Source organism: Mesoplodon bidens (assembly GCF_964165515.1).
Source record: "Mesoplodon bidens genome assembly, chromosome: 17".
In the NCBI taxonomy this organism is placed as follows: Eukaryota; Metazoa; Chordata; class Mammalia; order Artiodactyla; family Ziphiidae; genus Mesoplodon; species Mesoplodon bidens.
Window position 1 is genome coordinate 15,771,044 of NC_138174.1, and position 15,084 is coordinate 15,786,127.

Here is a 15,084-nt window from a genome sequence, read left to right on the forward strand (position 1 = left end):
TGGCAGTGAAGTTTAGACCTTTGGTGTACCCCTCAGATGGCCGATGTCGGGAGGGAGCCTTACTTTCACTTTAGCCTTTGCTGGTCTGTCCCAGACATGTGGCAGAGGCCAGTCTCAAACCAAGTCCTCGGGAGGGGACGGGGCCAGAAGCCAGGTGACCGGTGTACCTGATATGTCGGTGTTGTGTTTCTTTCCAGGTGGAAGAAGTCTTTCCTGTGCAGCCTGGTGTTTGGCATCCCTGTCATGGGTTTAATGATCTATATGTTGATACCCAGCCACGAGCCCCACGAGTCTATGCTCCTGGACCACAACATCGTCCCAGGACTGTCCATCCTGAACCTCGTCTTCTTTATCTTGTGTACCTTTGTTCAGGTGCGTATCAGGGGGTGGGCACACCTGCCCAGCGTGCCTGTGTGTGGCCAGCACAGCCCCTCAGAGTGCTCCAAGTGCAGCTTCCTTGCCGCTTTCCCACCACCCAGCCGGCTGCTGCTTTTTTCTGTCTTATGACCAGCTGGGGGGCGTCCTCTAACATGGGGGATGACAGAGAGCCTGGTTTCACCGGCAGTTCCACAGATGACCAGACTCCCCCTGGAACAGCAGCCCCCTGCGGCAAGGCTTGGTGATCCACTGTGTCTTGTTTGCTTATTGTTCAGCTGAATTCGATGTTAGAAGCAGCAGCTGGACCACCCTGGAGCTCACGCTGCTCTCTTCCACGTCTTGGCTTGAATGACTGAAACGTGGTCCTGAGGAATCATAATTTAAAAGGGGCAGGCTTCGTGTTACTTCTGCCCTGGGGACCGCATTAAGTAGCTAGCTGTATTTCTAGTGGGAAGTGTGCCTTCCATTTATTTTGGAATAGAAAATGAAACTGCTGACTTAGTATTAGAATATTAGAATTAATTAATATTAATTAGGATTATCTGGGGGCAAGTGTTTATAGGCTCCATTTGGTTTTTCCAGATCTTCATCTGCATAGAAAAAAACACATATTTACCTGCGTATGTATGTGTGTGTACATGTTCACATACTATAGACACAGGCCTTTTTTTGGCCGAAATAGGATAATACTAGGTACACTGATTTATAACTGGCTTTTTCACTTAACCATGTACTATGTACATCGCTCACACCAGCGGTTAGGGGTCTAGCACATTGTCTTCAGGGACCGCATTAGCACTGTCCACAGTATGAACACACCATGATTTCTTTCACCATCTTGAGCATTCTCTTACTGCTGGCCATCTAGGTTGTCCAGTGCTCTGGGTCTTAAAGGTCTCCCTGGATCAGCCACTCCTGTGGCCAGAAGTCCTCTGAATCAGGAAGTACATTTCATCCATGTCCCTTATGGAGGAAAAAGTAGTGTCAGCGTCGAGGGGGAGCCCAGGGTATTTACAGTCCCAAGGGGCCTTGTCACAAAGGTCACTCTCCCTCACCACCTTTCAGTTCCTCGGGGGCTGGTACTTCTACGTGCAGGCCTACAAATCTCTGAGACACCGGGCGGCCAGCATGGACGTGCTCATCGTGCTGGCCACAAGCATTGCCTACGTCTACTCCCTCGTCATCCTGATCGTGGCCATCGCCGAGAAGGCCGAGAGGAGCCCGGTGACCTTCTTTGACACCCCCCCCATGCTCTTCGTGTTCATTGCCCTGGGGCGGTGGCTGGAACACGTGGCAAAGGTAAGTGCAGCCTCAGGTTAAAGGAAGAACTTTCCTCAGTAACACAAACCTTAATTTATCTGGGCACCATGTTTAGAATTACTAATCATACACAATCTAGGGCAAGGCTTAAAGGAACGTGAAACCTACGTATTATTAGGTGTTCTGACCACTAATCTCCAAACCGGTCTCGCTGCTTGTGAAATCCCAGCTAATCTGGTTAATTGTTAAAACCTTTGTTCAGATGCATCGTGCAGTGGAAAGAACCCTGGATTTCGGGTCAGAGCTCATACCACCTCTTGGTACATGACTGAGTGTGTAGCTTCCTGGTCTAGAAATCCACATTTCCACCATAGGGTCGTGCCATTTTTAGCACCCTGCATTGTTCCCAGATTTCAGTGTATCCTAATATAAGAGAGTGGGACTCAGGTCCTAAAAGAAATTAAATTGAACCTAAAAGAAAAGTCATCGGGCAGACTGGCGTTGTTCCTTCAATCTGAAATGTAATTCATAGAACTCAGTTGCACTGTCCGCTCAGCGCGGTGATGGCACGGCTGCGTGTTGATGGGCAGTGAGTGACCCTCATCCCGGGAGAGCCCGCAGGCGTGCAGAGGGGCCGTGTTACGGAGGCAGCCTATTCTTGCAGGGTTTTCTCTAACACCAGCCTTGTGATGAATGGTCTGGGTTTGCACAGGCCAGCTTAGTATCGCTCTCGTTTTACATTCTGGTTATTTCTTAGAGCAAAACTTCAGAAGCCCTCGCCAAACTCATGTCTCTACAAGCCACGGAAGCCACCGTCGTGACCCTTGGGGAGGACAACTTAATCATCAGGTGGGTTGTCTTTGTCACACGTCCTTGATCGATTTAGATCAGCCTGTGTGCTACACATCACACACCTATCGTGTGAAGGACATGACACTAGACCTGGTGAGGGCCGGCAAAGACGGTGCAGTGAGATGCCCCGTCTCAGTCCACTTAACTAAACAAAGCATTTATATACTAAAAGATAAGCAAGGGTTCAAGGGGGTGTATGTTTGCTAGATGATGAGTGAGAGGTGCAGCCAGCATTTCTGGAACTTAGGAGAGGAAGGCTAGTGGTGGTCAAGCAGAGCTTCACAGAACATGGAGTATGAACTGGGTCTCGCCTGCAGGATCTGGAGGATTTGGACAGGCTGAGAGATAGGGGATCAACTTGCCAAAGAATAAAAATGGGAGAACTATTTTCCTTCTTTCTCAGGTTGGCAGACATTAAAAACAATAACGCTCACTGTCGTTATTGCTGGGACTTATATAGCATTTACTGTTTGCCAGATGCTGTACTAACCTGTTTGCCTTTAATCTATCCAAAAGAAAAGCTTTATGAGGAAGGGACTCTTACTACCCTTATTGTACAGATGCAGAGACGGAGGTTCAGAGAGGCTATGCGACTGGCCCAGGGTCACACAGGAATTAAGTAGTGGAATTAGGACAGAACCTACGCTGCTGGTTGCAGAGCCCGTGTTCTCTACACTTACATATACTGACTCTTAAAGCATATTTAATAACGGGGGCATTTTTACAAATTAAGGCTTCTGTATTTCCCCAGTCAGCCTCCTTTTCCTCTTCTAGGCAATGGTTATCTCTAGGCCTCCCTCGCATCCCTGAAATCTCTCTGGCCCCACCACTTTCCCCTTTAGCCTGTGATCTCACTTCTGACTTGAAAATAGAAACTGTGATGGGAAACCCATCCGTTTCCTGTCACTCAGCCTGCAAAGCTGCCTTTCCCCACCGCAGCGGTGGGAGAAGAGGCGTCCCCCCGCCGGGGCCTCTGCTTAGAGCCGTCCTGTCGAATTCTTAACCATCTCCAGTGTCCCCGTCTCTGCTGATTTTTAACATCCAGTACGACTTAACTCCAGACTCTCCCGCTACTGAAGCAACCATCGGTGCCCCTCCCACTGTGCACCCTCGGGTCCATCACACTCTGGCTTGTTTCCTAGCTGTGTCTCCGAGAGAAAGGCCTGAGGCCAAGGCGGGTCCCTTCCTTCCCGAGGGCCACTGGGCGAACCTCTGTTGAGCCCGTGGGCCAGTGAGTGAGACGTGAGGATTGAAAGTTTCCTAGGCTCAGGCTGACCAAGCACAGCAGCACCGGCTTTTGCCTGCACACCGGTTTTTAAGTAATCATCAGAATTATGGTAGTGACGGCTGAGACTGGAGAGTTTGCCGTGTGCCATGTATGCTACCCAGCACTGCGCGTAGATAATCGAATGTAACCCTGATGGCTTCCTCGTGGGGGAGTGCCTGTCCTCAGGAGGAGCCCACAGCTCAGGAGGGAAGTACCTTGTCCAGAGTCCGTGGCAGGTGAGCAGCAGAGAGGGGGCTGGTCCCCTGGAGACGCAGCCTCCCGCTCAGCCTCCCGCTGCCCTGTCTCCTGGCCGGGAGGAGCCTGTGTGACAGTGCGGCTGGCTTGTGACTGCTCCGGTGGCTCTGCACGGTTGTGTACCTTGGCTGCCTTTTTTCTCATAAATTAATGACATGAGAGTGCCTGAGCTGTGCAGACGTTCAGATTGGGAATTGAGCCATGAACAGCTGCGTTTACTTTCTGCCTTTCATTTCGAAGGGCCTGTGACGGCAGGATGCCAGCGCCCGGGCAGCTCCACTGATTTGAGTACGAGGAGATGTGAGTCTTTGCCAGAAGGCTCAGGCCGGCCGCGATGCCGAAGGAGGGCGGGGCCACACCTGGCATCTCCCGGTTCTTTCCCACACTGTGTGCCTGGCTTCTGCCATCACGTGTGGTGGTACCGCTTTTTAAGCTAGGAGCCAGAAGACCAGAGTTCCTTCTGGCTTTGCCTGAGACAGGCCACCACGTGCTTGGAGCTGGGTCCCCTCCTGTGTTTTGCAGTTCGTGTCCGTCAGACAGACGGCGGTGGTCACTCCTACCCCACCTTCCTGACGGGGTGCTCGGGCCGTGGTCACACCTGCCCTGCCAGGGCCAGGGCCGCTCTCTCACCTCCTGCAACGTGGCGTGTGCTGTGCCAGGGGCCCCAGGCAGCCTCCTGCAGGGCCTGGGCCTCTGCCGGCGTGGACAGGTCTGCAGCGCCTCCTGCAGGCCACCGGGGCTTCGCGCCTCAGCTGGCTCCTTTCAGAGGGACTCGGCCCGTCCCTCCCTCTGTCCCTCTGCCAGGGGCACGTGTCTTTCCTCTCCTCCCAGAGTTTGGGTGACAGGAGCATCTGCGTAGATGATCAGTGGTAATTTCTTCCCTAGCTGCTACTTGCGTTTCCCTTTGTGCCCTCTCTTCGCGCCCCTCATTCCTTAAATGTGGGTGATAGTTGGGGTTTCAGCATCGGCCCTGTTGTCTTTGTGTCCCCCGACCCCGCATCTTCATTCTCAAACCCACGTCAGATCTCAGTGGGCGTCCTCTGCGACCCCTTCCCTGCCCTCGTCCACACAGCTGGTCCCTGTCCTCTTGATTCCGGCTCCACAAGCTCTGGTGGCCCCGGCCGCTGCCCCTCCCACTGCTGCCGTGCTTGTTCAGGCCACCAGGCTCTCTCCCCTAAAGCCCCGCAACAGCCCCTCCCCGGCCTCCTGCTCCAGCCTTGTCTCCTTCCTGATGTTTTCCACATGCAAACCATCCAGCTCTTGGAGGCACAGATCTGTCGGTCCTCCGGAGGTTTGGGATAAAGTCCGCATCCCTAGACGCGCACGTGAGACTTGGCATCTGCGCCTGTGCCTCCTGGGCTCAGCCTCTGGTCCTGACATCCCTCCGTCTCCTCCCGGCCACCCCCCTGGCGGGTCCCAGGAGGAGGCGCCCCTGCACTCGCCCACCCCCCCGCCCTCCAACCAACGCCTTTCTTCCTTCCCCTTCGCCTGACCCCTTGTCCCCTGGTCAGACTGCCTTGTCCTCTGGGGCCTGGAGCACTTGGTGCCTCCAGTCGTCCTGAGACTACATAGCAGGTGCTCAGATCCTCACTAGTTGAATGCATGAAATGACTGTCAGATGTTAAAGAAACGCGTCATACACGTGCGTGTGCTTGACGCTGTGAGGCCTGCACAGCGGGTCCCCAATCGCCCACGTTGAAGTATAATTAGGAAAACGGAATTATAATTTTATATAGCCCAGTGGCCCTTCTCTTGTACGTTTTTCCTTCGTCTTTTTGCTTTGTGTTAGGTGAGGCAGGGGAGGAGAGAAGAGGGCACAGGTGAGGTGAGCAGGCTGCCGGCAGAAACCCTCAGAGCTGAAGAAATGCTCGGAAAAAGCTGTATTCCCACAGCGTGGCGTTTGGGGCACATGAGCTTCCGAAGCAGACATGCGACTGGGAATTCACCAGAAGGAGCCACCTGCCCCCCTAGAGGGCTGTTCCCCATAAACTCAGCTGTTCAGAGTAAGAAAGATATGGTTAATTCAGATCAAAGGGTAAATTCAAAGTTAGGTGAAGCGGAGCTGAGCCTCACGAACGATTTCTTAGAAAGACACCCAGTGGACATTTGAGGCAAGAATCACGATTTTTAAGCAAACATTTTAAAGCTTAGGAGTCAGGTTGTGGGAGAGGAGGCTCTGCCCACAGCCCCGTCGTCACCTCCTTTCTACGGGAGCAGCTGCTCCTTCTCTGACACAGGCTTCTCTTGGCCCGGAGACCGCTGTGGACGGTAAACTCCAGGCTGTGCAGACGGGCCTCTCGGAGGGCAGTTTTGGAGCCTGGGCGTCTCCATCTCTGGGAGACTTTAAACAGAAGCAGAGGATATTCTCGGTTGTAGAGATCCTCCCTTCTTTTTATGTACTGTCCCCCCAGCCACCAAACAGATTTACACAGCTGTTCCCAGCACTCAAGACTCAGGCTGCTGCCCGCTTCCCCTTTAAAGGTCTCTCCTTTTCTGTGCTCCCTTTCTTTTACTGTGGCCATTGCTGAACTTAAATAAACCAGCTTGGGGCTTCCCTTGTGGCGCAGTGGTTGAGAGTCCACCTGCCGATGCAGGGGACACGGGTTCGTACCCCGGTCCGGGAAGATCCCACATGCTGTGGAGCGGCTGGGCCCATGAGCCATGGCCGCTAAGCCTGCACGTCCGGAGCCTGCGCTCCGCAACGGGAGAGGCCACAACAGTGAGAGGCCCGGGTACCACAAAAACCAGCTTGACTTTAGTTACTAGGTCATAGACGTGAGAGTTTTGTCCTGTGTGTAACCCCAGCCCAGCACAGTGCCTGGTACATAGAGGCCGGTCAACAGTGAACACGTCCGTCAGGTGATGGTCAAAGTCACCAGCACTGACTGTGCAGCGGGTCCTGCCCTTGGTGCCCACAGGCAGCATCTCAGGTCAACCTGGGAACAAGTAGGGGTGACTGTCAGCTACCTCACCTGGTTTGGGGAGGCTTCATGTCAATATGGAGCACAGCACTTGCACTCAATACACGTCTGGTTTTCCTTCTCCAATAAGGTGGCTTTTTGCACCCTCTCTCTGTGATAGTTTAAATGTAGTCTCTGTAGAATGAAAGGAAGGCATCAAATAACCTCAGAGCCCTGCTTGCTCTACGCCCCTGCTTTTCTGACTTTCTCACCATTGGTTCATGAGCCAACGTTACATATACAGTTAAGTAAATTTGGTCCCTGTGACGCTTTCAGAGAGATGCTGCCAAAGCCGTCCTCGCTCCCTGGATGACTCTATTCCTGTCGTCCCCTCCTGTCCCCCCATCTGTCTCTCTCGCTCTCCGTGGGACCATTCTCCCCAGCAGACAGTTCACACATACTCACAGTTCACAATTTCCTGTCTTAAGCCACAGGCTCTTCTACGGCTGTTTTTCTCTTCTCTTTCACGCAGCAGAACTTCTTTTGAGCGTTGTCTTCAGCTGCTTTCTTGTTTCCTCACCTCCCAGCCTCTCCTCAGCCCGTTCCAGCCAACCTTGTCCCTCCACCAGTTTCTGAGATCCCTTCTGCCAAAGACATCACGTCACTTCCATGAACCAGATCAACCATTGCTCTTATTTAATCCTCACTGTAGCCTCTCACCAGCATCTACCCCCTTTTCTGTCCCTTTAAAATACGCTTTTTTTTTTTTTTATTAAGAGATAACTTACCTTCACTGAAGTACATGAATCCCCAGTGTACGGCATGATGAGTTTTACACATATCTGTGTCTAGGTAATGACCTCCCCGTATGCCATGCGATGCGATGGGTGCTCCCTCCTGAAGCCCCACTCTCTCCTTTTCCGCCCCCATCCCTCGCTGGCCCTTCCGCCTGCTCAGCCTCCCAACATGCGCATGTCCCAGGGCCCAGGTCTCTCTTCCAGGCACACTCCTGAGGAAGCTCGTACCATTTCAGGCTTTAGATCCCATCTCTATTGTGACAGCTTCCCCATTTGACCTCTAGTCTCAGCCCGAATCCAGTTTTCAGCTCCCTGCTCTCCCGACTTGACATGTCTACATGGAAGTCAAGTAGGCATCTCGGACCCGACACGTGAGAACAGAGATCTTCATCTCCTCTCCTCTCCTTCTCTTCCCTCGCCCTCCCGTGGCCGCTTCTACATAGGCGTCTCCATCTCATTCAACAACTTCTCATCCACCCAGTTGCTCAAACTGAAACAAAGAGCTCATGCTTGCTTCTCTTTTGCGCTCAGCGCATACACACAGCTTGCTGACACGTCATGCCCCCCCAAAGTTCCCGGGCATCTCTTCCCTCCGTCTCTAGTCCAGGCCACTGCTGCCACAGCCGAACTCTTCTGTCAGCTTCTACTGTTGCCCCTACAGCCCATTCTCATGCAGCAGCCAGAGAGCTGACTTGAAGATGTGTACCAGCTTATGTCACTTTCCCACTGAAAACCTTAACACCCGAAGCCCGCACTTTGCCCTGCAAGACCCGACACGGTCCGGGTTCTGCCTGCTTCACTCGTGTCCCTCCAGCCGTGCTTGCTGGCTTCCTATTTATCAGAGGCCCCCTCTGTCCTGCCTCAGGGCCTTTGCATTAGCTGTTTCCTCTCCCTTGAGTTTTCTTTCCCCGTATATGGGGCCCTCTTGTCGTCCGTCAAATGTCATCTTCATGTGAGGCCTTCCCACTTCTCTCCTCCTCCGCCACCACCGAGGGAAGCCCCCCAGTCACATCATTGTCAGCACAGCACTTATTTAAGACCTGGGACTATCTTGCTTGTTGTCTGTTTGCTCCACAGAATTGTCCTCATGAGCGTCGGGACTCGGCTGTCCTGCTCACAGCTGGCTTCCCAGGAGCTAGGACAGTGCCTGGTACTTAGCAGCTGCACAGTTTTGACTCAGTCTGTAAATGGCGGATAAAGTGGTTACTGCCACTCAGTGTAAAGCAGGCGGTTTGTCTAGAACCCTACCTGGGTGACAGGCCAGGAGGGCGAGCTCCCTTGTGCGGCCCCCGAGTGTAACCTGAGTGGCGTCTGTTGCAGAGAGGAGCAGGTGCCCATGGAGCTGGTGCAGCGTGGAGACATCATCAAGGTCGTCCCTGGGGGCAAGTTCCCAGTGGACGGGAAGGTCCTGGAAGGCAGCACCATGGCCGACGAGTCCCTCATCACAGGTGAGGACTCCGTCCCTCTGGGTGGGCGTCAGCACCCTGGCCAGGCCCCAGGGATGCCGACGGCGCTTAGCGCGTGGCGTTGGTCTCCTCTCCACCTCTAGGAGAGGCCATGCCCGTCACGAAGAAGCCCGGCAGCACGGTGATCGCTGGGTCCATGAACGCCCACGGCTCCGTGCTCATCACTGCCACCCACGTGGGCAACGACACCACCTTGGCTCAGATTGTGAAGCTGGTAGAAGAGGCTCAGATGTCCAAGGTAATGAAGGGATTTTATTTTTTATTTTATTTATTTATTTTAAAAATTAATTAATTTATTTTTTATTTTTGGCTGTGTTGGGTATTCGTTGCTGTGCGCAGGCTTTCTCTAGTTGCGACAAGTGGGGGCTACTCTTTGTTGCGGTGCGTGGGCTTCTCATTGCAGTGGCTTCTCCTGTTGCAGAGCACGGGCTCTAGGTGCGTGGGCTTCAGTAGCTGTGCCTCGCGGGCTCTAGAGTGCAGAGCTCAGTAGTTGTAGCGCACAGGCTTAGTTGCTCCACAGCATGTGGGATCTTCCTGGACCAGGGCTCAAACTCGTGTCCCCTTCATTGGCAGGTGGATTCTTAACCACTGCGCCAAGAGGGAAGTCCCATGAAGGAATTTTAAAAGCAATATAACTTCAGCTTCCTCTCTCTAGAAATTATTCCAAGAGTCCCATAGAATCAGGCAGATTTTACTGAGTAGAGAGATTGACTAATAAACGTAGTTAACGAGGGAGCTAGGAATCCCCGTCCTTGTCCATGCTTGTGGCAGTTTATTTCTTTGGAGATTGTAATTTCCTGCGGTCTTCGTGTTTTATTCCCATAGGCACCCATTCAGCAACTGGCTGACCGGTTTAGTGGATATTTTGTCCCATTTATCATCATCATTTCAACTTTGACATTGGTGGTATGGATTGTAATCGGCTTTATCGATTTCGGTGTTGTTCAGAAATACTTCCCTGTAAGTTGAATGCTGTGGGCAGTGTGCTTGTTGGGTTTTAAATAATCGATTGCCATTAATCCTATTTTTTCATGTCTTAGATTCATTGGGCTTTAATTACCCATTACATCTTATTTGCTTGCTTCACTTATTGGCAGCAAAACCTCAGCCAGGGTAGGACAATCCTGGCTATGCAACTACGCAACTCCTGCAGGTTTTTACTAAAGATGCCTTTTGCTTTCTGGTTAGATCATTTCAAACACCACTGGCTCTCAGGTGTAGTGCTTAAAGCATTTACATTTTGCACTGTTGGCCATTTTTGAGGTTATGAGGCACACATCACAGAAGATAGGTCACGTCAGTCACAATAGCATGATAATATTATTTAACCAGTTCTAAGAAAAATAGATTTTTTGTTGGCTACCTCCATATAGACCATCTAACCTTGCAGCTTCCCAAGTAATACTAATAGCTTTTTAATAATTATTTATTAAACATTATATATGAAGCAATGGAATATATAGCTTTGAGTTTAAAAAGTGGACGAAGAATGCTATCTTAGGAAATACAGTTTTATCAAAATTCAAAAAAAAATACGAAACTTTTCTGCTTCATCAGTAAGAACTTACAAACATCAGTGATTCGCAACTGGGAGTGGTTTTGATTTGGTGATGTCTGGAGATGTTTTTGGTTGTCGTGGCTGAGGAGGGGTGCTGCTTGGCTTCTAGTATGTATGATAGGAGCCAGGGATGCTGCTAAACATCCTACAACACACAGGACAGGTCCCCATGACAAAGAATTATCTGGCCCCAAACGTCAATAGTGCTGAGTTGGAGAAACCTGGAGAGACATAAAAAGCTAATGGCCCACTTGGAGTAGTATTTGACAACTGCCCAGTGAGTAGAACAATGTTTTTATTTTTAAAAATATCTCATACTTACTTAGCCCAGTCTAATATGTGTTTTACCTTAGAGCCATAAAATAAGAAACTGGAAATACAGAATAGATAATTTTTTCCTTTTAAAAAATTTTTTTATCCGTAGTTAAAGGCATATCATATATTCTTGGTGTACTTGTCATTCACTTAGATATGATTTTCCTCCCTCAAATTTCCTATCTTAAAATGTCCAAGTGAAACACTTTCTGACATCTAGGGAGATTTCAGTGTTTTAAGAGTAGCCTATGACTGTATTCCTAGAATTTGCCAGTGGCTATTATGGCATCTGACCGCCAAAAATTTTGGCTTTTGTGGGAAAGCAGCTCATTGGCATGTGGCTATGGGAAACTCAGTCCTAAACAAGTTGGAATATGTGGCTTCCTGCTGTTCCCTACCTTTCCATCTTACCTTCACTTCTTTTGTTTTTATCTGCAATATCAGGGAGGATGCTGACAAATGAGGTACTGCATGTTCCTTTAAGACATTGTTGTCACTCTGCTCTGTACAAGTCATCTGTAGGGACAGGGTTCGTGTCAACCTCTAGAAGTCCACCCCACTCCTCTCAGAATGCCAGGTGTGATTTTGACAAGAATTTCTGGAGGTTAAAAAAAAAATAAAAATACAACACTTCAGCCTTACCTCTAAAAAATCACATTATGTGTTAAACAGCATGTCCTTCTACGGAAATCAAACTGTTTCTGTGAAAATTGAATGACCCTTAATAAGGTAGCTTATTTTAGACTCTGCCTTTCAAAGTCAAAGAATAGAGAGGGTAGATGGATCTAAAGAGATTGTGGTCTATATCCTCGATTTAGAAAACATGCATTTTACTGTAATTAAGTGAATACAGCGTCTCTCAGTTGTTCTCCAGAGATACTAGCCATTTTGAAAGATAAACCAAGATAACTCAAGACGTTAGAATGCAAATAATCATACCAATATGTGTCACCAGGTAACTGGGAAGGAGACCTGTATTTTTTTGGTTTTGGATTTTTATAAAGGAAACAGTGGTGAAAAATAGAAGAAAATAAAGATGGCTCCAAATCCCATCCCTATATGCACTTTTCTGCACTTTGGTGAACATCTTTCCAGTATTGTTGGAAGGCTATCTAGCGATATAGGCAGATAATTTTGCACTAATTAAATCACAACACATGCCATTTTATGCTTGTTTTTTTTAATTCAGCAATGCTACCGATATCTTTCCATGTCAATATGTATACATCATCATTTTAACATGTGCATAATATTCCATTATGCACGCCATACTGCAGTTTAACTAACCAATCCCCCATTGGTTGTTTCCAGTATTTTCCCTTTATGAAAAAGCACTGTGAGAAATATCCTTGTATCTTTTCCCACATGATTATTACCTTAGAGTTGATTCCTTGGAGAGCTATACTTTTTTAAAGCTTTCATAATAATAAAAATCATAATGATAATGTAATAGCTATAATTTCTCAGACTCCTCTCTCCTACGTCAGGTGTTGTACTTTGTATATTTATGTTTGTATGTATTTGTATGTATGTTACCTCATTTAAATCCTTACAAAAACCTGTGAGCTGGGTATTATTACCTCCATGTTGTATGTGAGGAAGCTAAGACACGGAGTGTCAGAGCCAGGATGTAGACCTACGTGGTCCAATTCTAGAGCCTGTGCTCTTCCCCTATCAGGGATTTTTATGTGCCTCTCTCCTCTCATAATGCCTGTGCCTGAGGAAAGCCTGTAGGATCAGGTTGGAACAGTAGGATATGGAGCAGTAAAGTGAACCACGCGATACCTGCAAAGCAGAGCGGGATACACCGTGTCTCCTGGAGCCCAGCTCATCACGCCAGTTCAGGTCCCCCACCTGCGCTGGAATGTTCTTTTTTTTTTTTTTTTAATTTTTACTGGAGTAGAGTTGATTTACATGGTTGTGTCATTTTCTGCTGTACAGCAAAGTGAATCAGTTACATATATCCACTCTTTTTTAGATGCTACTCCCATATAGGCCACCACAGAGTGGAATGTTCTCATATGATCAGAATTCCGTGGGATGCCTCATCTGACTCTCACCCTGCCTCTGTCTCTTTCCTCTCGTCAGACGTCCAGCAAGCATATCTCCCAGGCAGAGGTGGTCCTCCGGTTTGCATTCCAGACGTCCATCACGGTGCTGTGCATCGCCTGCCCCTGCTCTCTGGGCCTGGCCACGCCCATGGCCGTCATGGTGGGCACGGGGGTGGCCGCCCAGAATGGCATCCTCATCAAGGGAGGCAAGCCTCTGGAGCTGGCCCACAAGGTTGGCCCCCGCTTCCTTCGAGGTCTTGGCTGGGGTGATTTTGTAGCTGTATGTATGCTGCGTGATTTTTTTTTTTTTTTTTGACTTAGAGAGTCCTAGTGAAAATAGTACCTGTTTAAATTTCGTATTCAGAGAAAAACCTGAAAGAGGACTGAGGGTAGCACTACTAATTAAGTAAAACAGGAAGCCAGGACTAACTGGGAATGACAACAGGACCAGCAGCAGCTCACGGTCAAAGACCTAAATGCTGTATAAATACTAATTTAACCTCATCGACAGCCCTGAGGTGGGTGCTGGTTGTTTCCATTTTACGGGTGAGGGAAGTGCAGCACGAGGGGGCCGGGCGACTTGCCAAAGGCCTGCAGCTAAAATGTGCAGCGCCGGGCTCACAGCCAGGTGGTCGGGCTCCGGGGAGAGTAGCTGCGCTGTCTCCGCGTGATCGGGGAGGGTCCTGGGACCTCGGGTGGAGTAGCAGGTAGCAGTGTCTATGGAGAATCTCCCTTCAGCCCAGCAGTCCCCAGCCTTCCATCCTCCCTTTATTTCTTCGGTATCTGTTGAGCGTTTACTCTGTGTGGGTCCTGTGCTGGGCCCTGGCTTTCAAGGACCTTACAGTCCAGCAGGAAAGACAGGCATGGAGCAAGCAAGCAGCAGGCGCCACAGAGAGTGTGAGATGCCGTGAGGACAGTTCCTCAGGGGCCTAACCGTAGACCCGTGTGTGTGTTGGACGGGGTGGGCGCTGGTGCAGGTGCTCAGGGGAGGTCTGAGACCTGTCAGCTGACAGCAGAGGTTGGGAAGGGTGTCCCGGCCGTGGGACCAGACCAGGACGTGGAAAGGACCCAGGGGGGCCGTGCTGCCTGGTCCCAGACTCCGTAGGACTGGAGACCGTGAACACGTCCCCGCCATTGTGTCCCCGGCATCTTGCCCCGTGCCTGGCACGCTGGAGTCACTCCACAGTTATTTTCTCAATAACTAAATGAGGACCAGAAAGAGAGAGAAACTGACAGGAGATGAGGGTACTGAGGGAGGAAGGAGGGGAGAGAGGGGCCTTGAAGGGCTTTGGAGGGTTATTCAGTCCCGGTCCAGAGCTTAACCAAGAGCAGCAGGGACACACGGGGGCAGGGGCGGGGGTGAAGCGCCTGCAGGGCTGGATTGCACGCTGTGAAGATCGTCCTGGCGGCAGAGCGGGGGCTGGACTAGAAGCTGCCAGGATTGTCAGAGGAAGGCCAGTTAATAGTGGTGAAGATGCCCCACTCAGTCAGACACAAGAAGCGGAGCTGTTGTTCGCTAAATGAGGGAGAACCGAGCCTGCGGCGCGCAGTCTGAGCACAACAAGGGCTGACCTTGTACCGGGTCCAGGGGAGCGTGGAGCGAGGGAACTGGTGGGCTCCGGCCACGCAAGCTCAGGCACCGAGTGTGGCTGCTTCCGACTGACTGAGCCCAGACCCATGGGGACCAGTGCCAAGCTGCCACTGACCAAGGGGCACAGGTCCCCAGACTAGCTCTGTGCTTACTTGTTATTATGGCCAAGGAACACTCCCTTCCTTTTGTGAACTTGGAATTCGAGAACACTATTCTCCGTAGGCTTTTGCACTGATGCAGGCCAGAGAAAACAGTGGTTGACCCGGCAGGTAGCGGTGGACCGGGAGATGGACAGACCCTCCAGGGTCACGCTCCTGACCCGACCCGAGGAGGAGGCCGCACGGTGTTACTGCACGGTGATGCCTCCTTGTCACATCAGAGTGAGAGCTTCTGG

The 15,084-nt window shown here is 50.5% G+C and overlaps 1 protein-coding gene across 1 annotated transcript in view; it reads left to right on the top strand.

The window, feature by feature from the left end:
- Positions 1–15,084, top strand: part of ATP7B (ATPase copper transporting beta) — a 54,204-nt gene that overhangs the window by 27,568 nt on the left and 11,552 nt on the right. Inside the window, 7 exon segments of the mRNA XM_081214988.1 lie at positions 198–372; positions 1,444–1,677; positions 2,396–2,487; positions 9,030–9,157; positions 9,259–9,413; positions 10,001–10,135; positions 13,137–13,331. Of these exon segments, the coding sequence (XP_081071114.1) occupies positions 198–372; positions 1,444–1,677; positions 2,396–2,487; positions 9,030–9,157; positions 9,259–9,413; positions 10,001–10,135; positions 13,137–13,331 (1,114 nt within the window).